Genomic DNA, 13,574 nt, shown 5'->3' on the forward strand with positions numbered 1-13,574 from the left:
TCAAGACAAGTGTAACAGAGCAAAAATATAAAATACCTTTGGGGTCTGCATTTGGAAACAGCCTGTTCCATGGTACCTTATTTTTGTGTGGCAGAGAAAGCAAGTAGTTTCTGGCCTTTACATTGATTATACAATTCAAGTCTTCTTGAGAAGGAGATCCAAGTATACCTAAAAAATACAAAATAATTTCATTCATATGGAAAGTACATTGAAACAGCCACATTACAAGCTTTTGATAAGACTCAAAGATTTCTACTTTCACTCTGTTATTACTGCTCAGATTAATTTTTAGAAAAAGTGATAGATGAAGTAATTTGATATAAATAGCTTTCACAAACAATTCTGACCAGGTTTCATCCTCACCCACAGACATATTTTTATATTAGACTTGTATCAGTCTGTGATGGAAAAATTGATTTTTGATCAGCTTATAGAAAAATAGGTACTACCAAATATGAAATGAACTACATTTGATTCTCAATAAATGAACTAAATTAATCTCAATTTTTATTTTGTAATATTCAATTTAATATCATCATCATCATCAATACAATAAAGAAGAGATCATCTCTTCATTCTCCAGAAAAGTTATTTGACTTAAAGAAGTGGCTTGGACTGTTCACTTAGTAGAGCGATACTGTATGAACTCTTCTTTATTATTATTATTATTACTAATTTATATATGTGATAGCATTGAGAGGATTCAATCAGGCTAAAGGCCCATTACTCTAGATACACAATGTGATTATAACAAATAATGGGAGGAAAGGGAGAGAGAGAACAAGGATAACAATAAAAATATCCCACATTCACATAGGCTTATAACATGCAGAACTTTATGGTTCTAAACCAGTTAAAAGTGTTTTCCGATATAAGTAAGATTTAGCTATCCTCAACTGCCCCTCAAACTAGGCTGGTCATTTCTAGTAGGCATCACAACAGAAGTATGTAGATGGAGAGTGTAGTGGTCTTGCAGAACACTTCACGAAGAGTATTCCATACATATAATACAGTGGAAGAAAGCATGGAGACAGCTGTTGGAGAGGTGGATAAATGGGTGGCCAAGCCTGGTGGTGTTGGTAGGGATCCACCAATGAGGTAATAGACAACTGTGGAAACAGAAACCACTTTTTATAAAAAGCTTACCAAGGATATGGTTCAGCTGATCAAGGTAATGTTTTCCTGGAAAGATGGGTCTGTTGGAGAGCATCTCTGCCAGAATACATCCTACAGACCAGATATCAATAGACTTGGTATAACCCTGGGGGGGGGGAAAGAGAAAAGAAGCCCTTTTGTTATTTCATTGTATAATTAACACAGTAACAGGTTATATGTGCTAAGGTACTGTGGTTTTGAAAGATAGGGCACTAGTGTAATTCAGTGATTTAGATGAGTCATGCTTAAGACATACTGTTATATAATCATTCTTGCACAGCGAGGAATAATCAAGCATTGTGTCTCAAAAATATGAGTGAAAGTAATGCTTTACTTGGAGAAGAAATGCACAATATTTCTTAATCCAAGTAGCTGTTGCCAAGTCAGGTCGAGAGCTGTGAATGCATTTTTGTGAATTCTCTGATTAAAATCTATTATGTAGACAGGCCCTGAAATAACATTTAGCTGTTATAGAACACCTTGTATCAGTAGATCGTACCAAGTTTGATTTTACCAAAATTGTAAGCAAGTTAATCCATTACATATCGAAATGTGAGACCCATAGTGCCCAGAAGCATGTTACACACTTCAAATAAATACACACATGGTCCTTTCCCCAAAGCTTCTACAATCTAAGTATTAGGCCACAAAATAGTCAGAGTAACAAGTCTTGGGGATGTGAGTTGGTAAAAAGAATAAGGAAGGACAAAAGTTACAAAAATAAGTTTACCCGGTTACTTTAGAGCATATATCTGGAAAAGCGCCATAGTATATTTACATATATACAAAGAAACATGTATAAATGTTTTGGGTATATAGAATTTTGTAAAGAAATCATGTGCAATATCTTACACAATTTAAAAATTAATTAGCAGGCTTTTGGGAGGGTGAGGCATGAGAGGCAAGAGGAAATTGGGAGGATATGGCAACAGATAATCAGACACAGCTGTTCTGCCTTGAAGTATCCTGTGAGGTGCTGATATCAAAAGGGTGAGCAGCAAGGGTCCAGATGCTCTGAAGTTGCTACAGTTGAACTACCTGCTTCTATGAGCCACTTGGAGAATTTTGGGTTTTGAAATATCAGCCCTTGATGGCTGCTAGTACTGGTGCGGGAGAGGTAATATGGGACATGGTCTCCCCAGCCCATGGGGGAAGGGCACCGAACAGGTTCCACTCACACATCCCTACTTCACTTCTGCTGTGAGTCATGAGGGAAGTGTACCATTTGTTTACTTTGCTAGTGATCCTGACAGATTTCCAGGCTCCTGCCAGCTTCTGTTATGTTTCTTTTGCTGTGTATATAGAACGTAACCAGGTTCGTTAAACCTAACTCTCAGGTGCCTGCTTAGGAGGACACCACAAAATGTAAAAGACCGCCTACAACCCTCTGCCTCTGGCACAAGCAGCTGGGACAACAAGAGGTAGCCTAGACTTACCCAGATTACACTGTTACAAACATGGCTGTGCAGCATAGGAGGTGTGGGCAGTACACCATGGTTGATACATAGTTGTGCCAGGAAAAGTCCTCCTGCACAGACATATTGAATCATGTTAGCTGTAACCTTGTCAGATAAACATATCAAAGCCTGGTTACACTTAACATGGTTCTGTCTACAGTGTAAAGGAACTAATGTGCTAAGCAATTAAATTCCATGAGGAACGTGATATGTCCAAGAAAAAGTGCTATACACGTATTTAAATTGGAATCTGGTAATCCTCCTGCTGTTAAATCGAAGTTCTCTCTGACACATGCTAACACAATTCTGGGAAACCTCTACTAGCAGTAAAACGAGTAAAAGGAGTAAGTGATAATTTGAAATATTTGGTTTTCAAACTTAAAACAAAAAGGAACTGAAGTCTTACGGCCTTGCTGCTGATATACCAAAATTCTAACAAACTCCCACCTCCTCTCTTGGAAAACTAGAAAAAAATTGTACTAGACTACATATAATATAAGCACTTCATATATAAAGCAGTACTGTATACATTAATGCAGGCTTTTGCTAGCCTGCACAAACAACCAAGTCAAACCCCTTAAATTTAAAATCTTCTATTGCTTCTGGCAGCCTTCTTGGTGAAGACATCTTAACCACCATTTAAGTTGCTCAGTAGCCAGCAATGACATGAACAATATGATTTAAATGGAACTCTACTGTAATACAAATCTAGGATATCTTTATAGCATACTTTTCTTGTTGGTCCATCTACAGTCCTTACCTTAGAATTCAACATAATTTCAGGTGCTCTGTACCAACGCGTGGCTACGTATTCTGTCAGGAACCCTGTGTGATCATGATCTGGATCTGCAACACGAGCCAATCCAAAGTCGCAAATCTGGTTTTAAATTAAAAAATAGTATTAGAAATACAAATTTTAGTGTCATAATTCACCTTAGTTACTACCCAAACTATCTTTCCTCAAGCCATTATAAGGCTGTAAGCCAGGGGTTGGCAACCTTTCAGAAGTGGTGTGCCGAGTCTTCATTTATTCACTTTGATTTAAGGTTTCGTGTGCCAGTAATACATTTTAACGTTTTTAGAAGGTCTCTTTCTAGAAGTCTATAATATATAACTAAACTATTGTTGTATGTAAAGTAAATAAGGTTTTTAAAATGTTTAAGAAGCTTCATTTAAAATTAAATTAAAATGCAGAGCTCCCCGGACCGGTGGCCAGGACCCGGGCAGTGTGAGTGCCACTGAAAATCAGCTCACGTGCCGCCTTCAGCACACGTGCCGTAGGTTGCCTACCCCTGCTGTAAGCCATGCAATGATAGGGTAATTTTAACATGTAAATTTGTTTTCTCCATATCTAGAAAAATATATACGGTAGATTAAAAACCTAATTTAACTAATCTAAACAAAGAAATTATGAATATTTTGCATTCACATGCTGCCTGTCATTCAAAGATTTCAAAGTGATTTATAAAGAATGAGTTAAGCTTCATAACTTTTGTACGAGATAGGCAAGTATTCCCCAGATGAGGAAACCAAGGCACAAAAGTTCATTACTACTTGCTCAAGTCACACAATGAGTCTTTGGAAAAGCCGTAAATAGAACAGAAATTGACTAATTCCTGAATTTTAGGTGCAGGTCTATTCTTATCTTGTAGCTGGGTGGGGAGAGAGAGAGAATAGTTGAATATCAGCAGAACCACTTCTTGCTCATTAATGGTTTTCTATGATTTATCTACTTCACACTGCTACTACCTCCTCTGCACAGTTCAGTACTTCTATTTTAAGAAGCTATTGCCACCACAATGCAGTCAATGCAACAGAGGCATACTACTGAGCCATGAGATAACGGTAGACTGGGGAGAATGTAGACTGCTGAGGGAGAGAAGAGCTGCAAAAAGCTTATCAACCCTTTGGACAGACACACCAGGGCTTAATTTGTGCTAGGGCTTGCCAGGGTTGAGCCCCGGTACCTCTAGACTTGGCATTTCATAGCCCCAGCAACTTTGGGCTTCCCACATCAGTTATGAAAGAAAAAAAATTGATTGAGCCCCGGCACCTCTTTCATGACATATTAAGTATTAGACACACCTAGATCACAACAATGAGAAAAAGCTCTTATTCACACTGGCAAATTCAGCAGAAAGTAGGAAATCGCTTTTGTCTATCCTCTGGTGAAGAGACTGTAGAAAGTTGAACTCTAACTGATGGAGGGACTGGCAAGCCTTAGGAATGAGGGAGGTCACTCTAGGCACATTTTGAAAAGGATGGTGCTTGCTACAGACTTTCCCTTTTCCAAGGCAGGGGAGGAGAAGAAGAAAAAAAATGGTGAACAGGCCACTTTTTGTTTTTGTAAGAGAGAATGGAAAATTTAGAGACAGTTCTCTGGGAAACCGGCCAACTGCTCATGTCTATTATCTCACTGGGCAAGTGGCTGGCTCATTGAGTGACTTGAGATTAAGCCACATGAGAAAGCTTTCACTTCTCCTTCATGAGGAACAGTTTACAATATGGAAAAGTCTACACAAGAAGTTTATCACAGAGGAACTTTCTCTCCATCAGAAAACCACTATGGCTATGGGTAGAATATTTCCTCCCAGAGAAACTACCAAGATACAGAATGTGTAGGATAATGAAACACAGATAAATATAGACAACGAAGTGGGATTTTTCCCTAGAATTGTTATAAAGGGATAATGATGCTGTATACTTAATTGTGAATTCAAGAAAAGGAAATGACAATTCCTTACTTCATATCCTGTAGTCAAAAATAGATTATGTAGTATCACATAGAAACTCAGGAGGCCTCATCAAGGAGAAACATTTCCCTCATCAGATGCAAAGTATCAACAATAATCCTAAGAGTATTTCTTCTATCCTTTATTCTGCTTTTCCATTTTCTGCTGGAGGCTGATTCTTGACAATTTAGGGGTTTTTTTTAAATGTAATTCTTAATCTAATCACCTCCAAAATTTTCCTTTTAGTATTAAATCAAATGTTTGTAATAGGCTGGTGACATTTGGAAGTAAATAATGAAGTATGTCAGGAGAATCACATATGGTCAGTTACAGAAAACAAATTAAAGTACGCATTGTGGCACCACAATACAGACCCTAAGTTCTCAGCAGTAAAAATAGAAAGGAGTTTTTCAAGTAAAAAAGTTACTAGTCAGGAAAAAAGAAATGGCTGCAGCAATTGAAAGTCTCACTTTCATTGATTAGAGGGCCTTTGGTAAGACACTTGAGCAAACAGTATAAATCAATAGGATGATCTCCAAGAGAAAAAAGTCCCCGTTAAGTTCAATGGCATGAGCTAAACCATATTTAAGGCCTCAATGAAGTTATTTTTCTGGCATAACCTGAAGAAATGATAACTGCTCTGACAGCTTCATTTCACATTGTTAGAACTCGGGTTCCCAAGAGAAACCACTAAAGATGCCTCTCCCTCCTTTCGCTATTCAAAAATATCCAAACACTGCTATCTGCAAAGGTGATATCTTATATGCCTTATATCTCCACCCTAGAGGGAAGTGTTCCTCTAAAAAGGTTTGATTTTTTTAAAGGCAAAATTATTTAATTTCATTTTAGCCATGATTTAAATCCATCTACAGCTATCATTTTACAGATGTTTAGATATAAACACACAAATAGGCCAAGGACCAAACTATCGAACAGTATGCCCATAATCATGCCACTTGTGCTAGGATCTAGTAACATTGCTAGTCTGCTGCCAAATAGCTGTTTTCTTTCACAGCCCTGTTGTTCAACCATATACGTAGTAACTGTAAACATCAAAGCACTCTTCTAGTTCAGAAGCATGCTCTTTGGAGCTGGGACTGTCTTTTGTGTTTGGAGAGCATATAACATACTTAAATAATCCTGTAGTGCCTGAAGTAACACTGGGAATAAAGAGGATTACTGCTCACAAAAGTCACATTCCATGTATTTCTCTTGCCTCATGCCTCTTGACTTTCTTTTTTGTGACTTTCTGTCTAGGGTCAAAATGGCACCTGTTATCCCTCGAGGGTATACACATACACACAGATTCTTCTGAAATTCTACTGCTGCCAGCCTCTTGCTTATAGGAGGCTGAAGATTTTTACCAATGCCTGTTTACTTCCTTAAATGAGAAGGTGCCTCCAAAGGCTGCTGAAACCCCAGAGCAGGGGGTCAGAAGACACTGGCATAGGACCAATATTCCACTATCACTTGCCTCCCATGAATTATGGGATTGGGAGGGGCGGCTAACAAAACCAAGAACTCAAGGTAAGTACTCCAGTAATCAGTGTTTGGGATGAGCAAGTACACAGCTGAATGGCAGAATGATTTTTCTTAAAACTAGTGACAAACTTACAAGCCTAGCTATTGGGCTTACATTTTGAAGATTGCCTTTATAATAAGACAACTAGAGACATTTTTTAAAAGAAAGCTTAATTAGGTGGAGCAGAGCTTGTAACATTAGACCGACAGTTTAACATCAAAATAGAGGCTTAATTTTTTCTATACTCCCATAATTCTTGATGGAAAAGGCATTTTAAATTTAACTCTTCCCGCGAAGTTATATTCTAGGCATAGATTACTCATAAGGCGTTTCAGGTGCCAAAACAAGAGTTTCTTAGGAAGTTAGTGGGAGAGTCAAAAATCAGCCTCAAGGTGGAAACAGTTTTTTGGCCTTAACTATATAGTCATTACTTGTGGTTCTATATTATCCTATGCTTTGGTTCACTGAAAGTGGCTGTCACAGTTTTCATTTGATAATTTTAAGGGGAGGTGAGAAAAAAAAATCAGTGCATCTCTGTCTATATACTGCAGGATACATTCAAGATTACACTAATTGATAGGGGTTACTTGAAAGTAAAATGAATGTGTTTATGGAAAGGATAGTCGATTCACAGGTGAGAAAGTTATAATCTATTATGCAAAAATCAAGTCTAGCACTAGTTTACAGAGACTGATCATTAACAAAAGCTAGTTTAGCAATGTTATCAAGAAAAGCTCACATTATTCACAACAAAAATTGGTTTCATGATTACGGCAAGTAATTTATTAAGTCAGGAGCTCTCAGCCTTTTTCTTTCTGAGGCCCTCCCAACATGCAATAAGAAACTCCACAACCCAACTGTGCCACAACTCTTTTTCTGCATATAGAAGCCAGGGCCAGCATTAGGGGGTAACAAGCAGGGCAACTGCTTGGGGCCCCACACCTCAGAGAGCACCACAAAGCTAAGTTGCTGAGGCTTCAGCTTTAGCCCCATGTGGTGGGGTTTGGGGCCCCAGGGTGCAGTCCTGTGCAGGAGGACTTCAGCTTTCTGCCCTGGTCCCTAAAGAGTCTTATGCTGGACATATTGGCAGACCCCCTGAAACCTGCTCGCAGCACTCCAGGGGCCTCAGACTCCTCGTTGAGAACCACTGTATTGAGTCATTGTACAAGGGAGTTTAATTTAGCTGAAAAATGACTAATTTGCAAGAAGGCTCCAACTAACCTTGAGATCACAAGTGGTGTTAAGCAGCAAGTTGGAGGGTTTGAGGTCACGATGCAGCACATTGGCTGAATGAATATATTTTAACCCTCTCAGGATCTGATAAAGGAAATAACAAATGTGGTCGTTGCTGAGGTGTTGAGTCTTTAAGAGCTTGTAAAGATCTGTTTCCATGAGATCTTGCACAATGTATCTGTAAGCCACTGGATGTAAGGCAGCAAACAAATCCATAACCTCATTTTAGATATCCACATAATGTGCTATATGAACTACCCATTTTTAATTTCAGAATTTAAAATTACTGCCAAGCCACAAATTTTGTTTCATTTTCACTTTAACAATCACAAAACTATTTGGATATTTTTGATTTTAAGATTTGGTTCAGATCAATCTGTTCAATGATTCAGTTGTTACAGGATTAAGAGACTGGTACGTAATGTGTCAGCTAATCATAATAAAACTCTTTCATATAAGAAGTTTATTTTATTTGGCTATGAACATGAGAAACTGTGTCTTCAGAGGATTCTTCTCTGCCAAAAAGTGAATACTCTGATAAAACTATGAGGAAAAAAAAGACGTTTGTATTCAGTATTAAATAAATGTGAAAGAAATAAAGCTTAGAAGATACCAATTTCTGACCTAGGCTTCTCATGTCCAGAAACCAAGTTCCCTCTTCTACTGTATATTTGTCATGCTGGACCAATCAATCAACACATCTTTTACACCTAGTACTGGTCAAACCCTTGCCTGCATTTTCAAAGCAGATTCTTCCATCCCAACCTGAACTGCATCTCACCTGCTCCCAGTTCATCCCCCCTTAAGGTACCTCTTAGAGAGAAATATTTGGATTTGTAGATCACAGCCACAAAATCCCAGTGCAAAAAACTGGCCTCTGTGTTACAACAAATGTTAGTCACGGTAGAAATCAAATAGCAATAACCCCTTGTAATTAATTTTCCCTCCCTAAATCAACGTGTCCCTTTGAACTCTCAGACCCAGATGGAACACAACCTGCACTCAAAGTACTGTCATTCTATACGGCTTAGAGAAGAACTGAAGACACTTTGTACTGATGTGTAAGTCTTCCAACTGAGGCTTCACCTCATGCTAAAAACACATTATTAAGCCAAATTTTCCAATGGGAGGCAAACTGGGTATAAACAACAAAATCCAGTTGCACATATCAGGCATGTTTAATTGCCTGTGAACAGATGCAGAATTTTCCGTATACAGCAAGTACACCTGGATTTTTGCAGATTTATCCTTTCAGCTCACCTTTGAAACAGTCTAGATCATTTAAGCCAGGGGACTCAGGGCAGTTACCTCTCCCCACCCCAAAAGTGGACAGCTACTCTGCCATTACTGTTCCAGAGTACTATGCTTTATTTTAGGATCAATAAGGGTTGAACCATTCCATTTAGTTTTAGGATAAAGTCGCTAGATAAACTAAAGACATCTAGGCAATGCCAGAATCTCTTGATCTAGGATTTAGAGGAAAAACATAGGAACAGTATTTTTGGACCTGTTCTTGTAAAAGCTTGTGTTCACCTCAGGAATCAAACCAGAGACTATTTGAAGACTTCTTACTGCGTAGTATCAAATATAAAATGCAATGCTGGATATTTTGACATTTTCTGAAACAATCTAAGCTGGCAGAGGCACACTAACATTACAGACTGGAATAAATAGGTCAACTAGCAGAAGGTATTTAATTATTTTTATATTGGTTGTAGGATGATAGATAAGATCTAGATAAGATAGAGTCATTACAGATTGCAAACAGAACTCAAGTTTTACTAATGTTACAAAGCTTTCCTTTCAGTTTACCAGAGCACAGCAGGTAAATTCTTATCACAGTTTACTAGCAAGATGAAGGATGAATGAAAAATAAAGTGTAACTGCCTCAACATGTAAAGCAGAGAACTAGAACTATCAAAGAGAAAAAAGTGCAATCTATACCATCTTACACCTTTAAAAGGATACACATCTTTCATTTGCTCAATAGTCGGAGCTCTGATAATGTCATTGATTCCGATAATATTCTCATGTCTGAAGCGCAGGAGGATTTTGATCTCTCTCAGAGTTCTCTGGCAATACGTCTGGTGCTCAAAAGGGCTGATTTTCTTTATAGCTACTCGAACTTTGTTGACGTTATCATAGGCAGAACTGGAAGAGGAATTCACAATATCAGATTGTACAGAATATTAAATCCACTTAGTCCACAAAGCAAGAATGAGAATTCTGCATAATCTAGGGTCTGCACACCCCTTTTACGTTCATGAAGTGTATGATGGTCAATATGACATGCATTTTAATTTTTCAACAAATACTTGGTTGTATTGCAGCAACTATTAGATAAATCTGGGTTCTCTGGCCAGAGTATCTGAGTTATTCCCATGTATTTAAAATTATAATCAACACCAGGAAGTATCTTTCTTTCTTATCAGCCTGTAAGAGAAGTAGGTTTAGGGTTATTTTACTTTATGAGCATTATTGAAAGAAAGGTTTGTCAAAGAGTTGAGCTTTGCATTGAGTTCTGAACATGGAAAGGCCTATGGTAATTCTCTTTTGAAGCAGTTACAAGTTTCACAGCATAGGTCCAACTTCTAAAAGTCTCCCAAACCCACAAGCCTCCTTCACTGATCAAAATTTTCAGTGTTCCAGTGAAATACAGCTATTATGAAAGGTCTTGATTGTAGGAGAGAGATGTTTTCACACACAGAAAGATACAATCCCAAACAAGGCTCTGATTATGAGGAAGAAGATCTTGAATTGGACTTCATTCAATGGAAAGCCAGAGCATGGAGCAGAGAACCCAGTTAATGTGTTCAGTGACCTATATTTCTAAGCAGGTTAAGTGATGTAAATACACCACCCTGAGCTTTTGAGAGCATGTAGCTTCATTCTGAGATGTATCTATATAGCAGTGTCCATATTCCTTTTTAAAGTGCCTAATGTGAACAAATTATGTTTTATGTATTGAGATGGCAAACAAGAAGTCTCAATGAAACTTTAATGATTTTCTAAAAAACAGTTTTATATTATGTTGCAAAAATATATAAGTTTACGAACTTCAGGATGCTTTCTATGCTCCTATTATTAAAAATGACAAAGAACAGAAGTGTCTCATTACATTCACAGTTATTTTTGTGTGAAGAAAATGTGAATCAACGGGGACAGTTAACTCATAATTTGGTCAAAAATTAATTTTGTAAAAACCTCTGAAAACCCTAAGACAAACAGAAATGGTTCCATAGTAGGGTTTTTTGTTTTGTTTTTAATTCCAATTAAAACAATTAGGGGTTAAAAAAGTTGTGTTAAATCAGAGAGAGCTACTAAAAATTTAGGCCACTCAATCAACAGGCCCAACAATTTTTTCATAAACAATCAAAAAGTTCCTTGAGGTTCTCATCAGTAAGCCCACTCTGCTGAGAGGCCTGAATATCTTCTGATCAGGTGGAGTAGAGCTACATAGAAGAGATGCTCAGGAGAAAGGACCTCAAAAGGAATTCAAGAAAATGGCTGTCTATTTGAACCACTCTCCTACCCTAAGAGAGATTACTTGGAAGGGTGGAGGGCACATTTCAGACACTACAGTACTACTGCATATAACACTACATGAAATGAACATTATGTTTGCAAAAATCAAGCACTTACAAGATACTCAATTGAGGTTACCACTATAACCTTCATTCAGCCCTCTTGTGTGTATATACATCAGACTGAACCAGAAATTTTGAAGACTGAATGAGCCTATTTAGGAATGAACAGAAGAAAATCTTAGCCTGGTTCATTTCATCACTACACAGACCACCTACTTCCCCCTCTGTATTTGTTCTCTCACAATAAAGAGCCTAAACTTATTTCATAGCACATGGGTGGCAGATATGTGACAGAGAAAGAGGAAGCAAATTGTTTTAGGAATATTTCATGACCAGTATTAGGCAACTGATGTTGCTTAAATATATAACAACATTTTCTATTTATGAAACACATTTTATTCTCAAGTTTTAATAATCAATACTGATGTCTTTGCTTTTTCAAATGAACACAAAGTCAGTTATTTGCAGGATAACAGTATTTATTCTCCCAGAAAGCAGAAATTCCTTCTTTCCTTTCACAGAATCACTAATTTTTATCAATTCAAAATATCAAATTTTGATATGCTGTAGTTCAAGAATTTCATTTACATTTCTTGAAACATTTTCCTAGCAAGTTGGGCAAGAAGTTTAGATTAGATTCAAAAACAAAACAGTAAAAACACAATTCTCCCTTTTAGACAGTACTACCATGTACTGTATTAAGTCAGGGTGGAAAAAGCAGGGTACATGTGGTAAAGATGTAATCAGTTTCCTCTTTAGTGTACATCTTGCACATAGTCACTTTTCTCTCTTCATATCAAAGGATCTCATCACACTAATGTAATTACTAAGTATGCATTTCTGTTATTGCCACACAGCCTGTGTAAGCTCACAAAAGCACAAATGAAATGGAAGCTAGCAATATAGGAAACTGACTTGTGATCAGTTATATTTTCTCAAACTTTGTTTCATCCCTGTGCAATTAAGTGTAATAGAGGATTTTTTTATTCGTTTTTTTTTTCTTACATTGGCAACCTGAGTGATAACACTACTCTAGTTGTATGAGTGGGTGCACATTTGCCTCTGCAGCATATTGGTAGTAATGTGAATAATGTAGCTACACAGAGAATCTGTTGAATACTACTAAGTTAATACCACGTCTCACACAGAAGTGTGGCCCCTTTGAGTGATTATTGCAAAAGAGTCACAGAACTTACATAGGAACATACCAGCGCCTCTTTACTAGACATGTATTCTAAGACACTGAAGGACTTTAATATTAAAATTGTTGAAATAAGTAGATGGATTTTCCAGTCCCTTAATGTTTTCACCAACAGCATGTTTGTCAGCATATACAACAGAAGACAGTGTCCCTACCTTAAGAAGCTTGCAATTTAAGTTATTAACTTAATACTAGTAAACAAAGTTCTATCTTGGGGCATTAGATTGAACACCTGGCCACTTTCACCTCTAAACTGATTCAAACACAGCCTGGGTTGGCTCAAGTAGAAATGGATACTTAATGCGAAAAAGATGGTGGTCTCAGTCCACTACACAGTGGACTAGCATAAACATTACAAAATTATCATAGTTGGAATTCTTGTTGGGAGTCTCAGAAAATAGGCCAAGGACTGAAACATCTCTTCAGTCCTTCAGATGGTCTCTACCCCTCACCACAACTACCTCATTCCTTTCTCAGATCATTGCTGAGGCATAAACTGGTGAAGAAGCTTATGCTGATGATACCCATGCTGTCTATTTCGGTGGATAAGGATCTTCATCTCCAGAAATGACAGTCTACAAGCATTAATTAAATTGACAAAAAAATTCCATAGAGCAGCTCACTTCTTCAGTGAGAAAGCACCATCATCATCAACTGTTTACATTTTCTCCAGACTAGATTTACTAC

At 37.5% G+C, this 13,574-nt stretch overlaps 1 protein-coding gene across 1 annotated transcript in view; it reads right to left on the bottom strand.

Moving 5' to 3' along the window:
- Nucleotides 1-13,574, bottom strand: part of MAPK1 (mitogen-activated protein kinase 1) — a 47,061-nt gene that overhangs the window by 14,320 nt on the left and 19,167 nt on the right. The window contains exons 2-6 of the mRNA XM_026656888.2: nucleotides 10,068-10,250; nucleotides 8,088-8,277; nucleotides 3,373-3,489; nucleotides 1,147-1,261; nucleotides 37-168 (exon numbers count right to left, since the gene is read on the bottom strand). Coding sequence (XP_026512673.1) covers nucleotides 37-168; nucleotides 1,147-1,261; nucleotides 3,373-3,489; nucleotides 8,088-8,277; nucleotides 10,068-10,250 — 737 coding nt within the window. The remainder of the gene's footprint in view (nucleotides 1-36; nucleotides 169-1,146; nucleotides 1,262-3,372; nucleotides 3,490-8,087; nucleotides 8,278-10,067; nucleotides 10,251-13,574) is intronic.

The sequence above is a fragment of the Terrapene carolina genome, unplaced genomic scaffold (genome assembly GCF_002925995.2).
Source record: "Terrapene carolina triunguis isolate 2854851 unplaced genomic scaffold, T_m_triunguis-2.0 Scaffold234, whole genome shotgun sequence".
NCBI lineage: Eukaryota > Metazoa > Chordata > Testudines > Emydidae > Terrapene > Terrapene triunguis.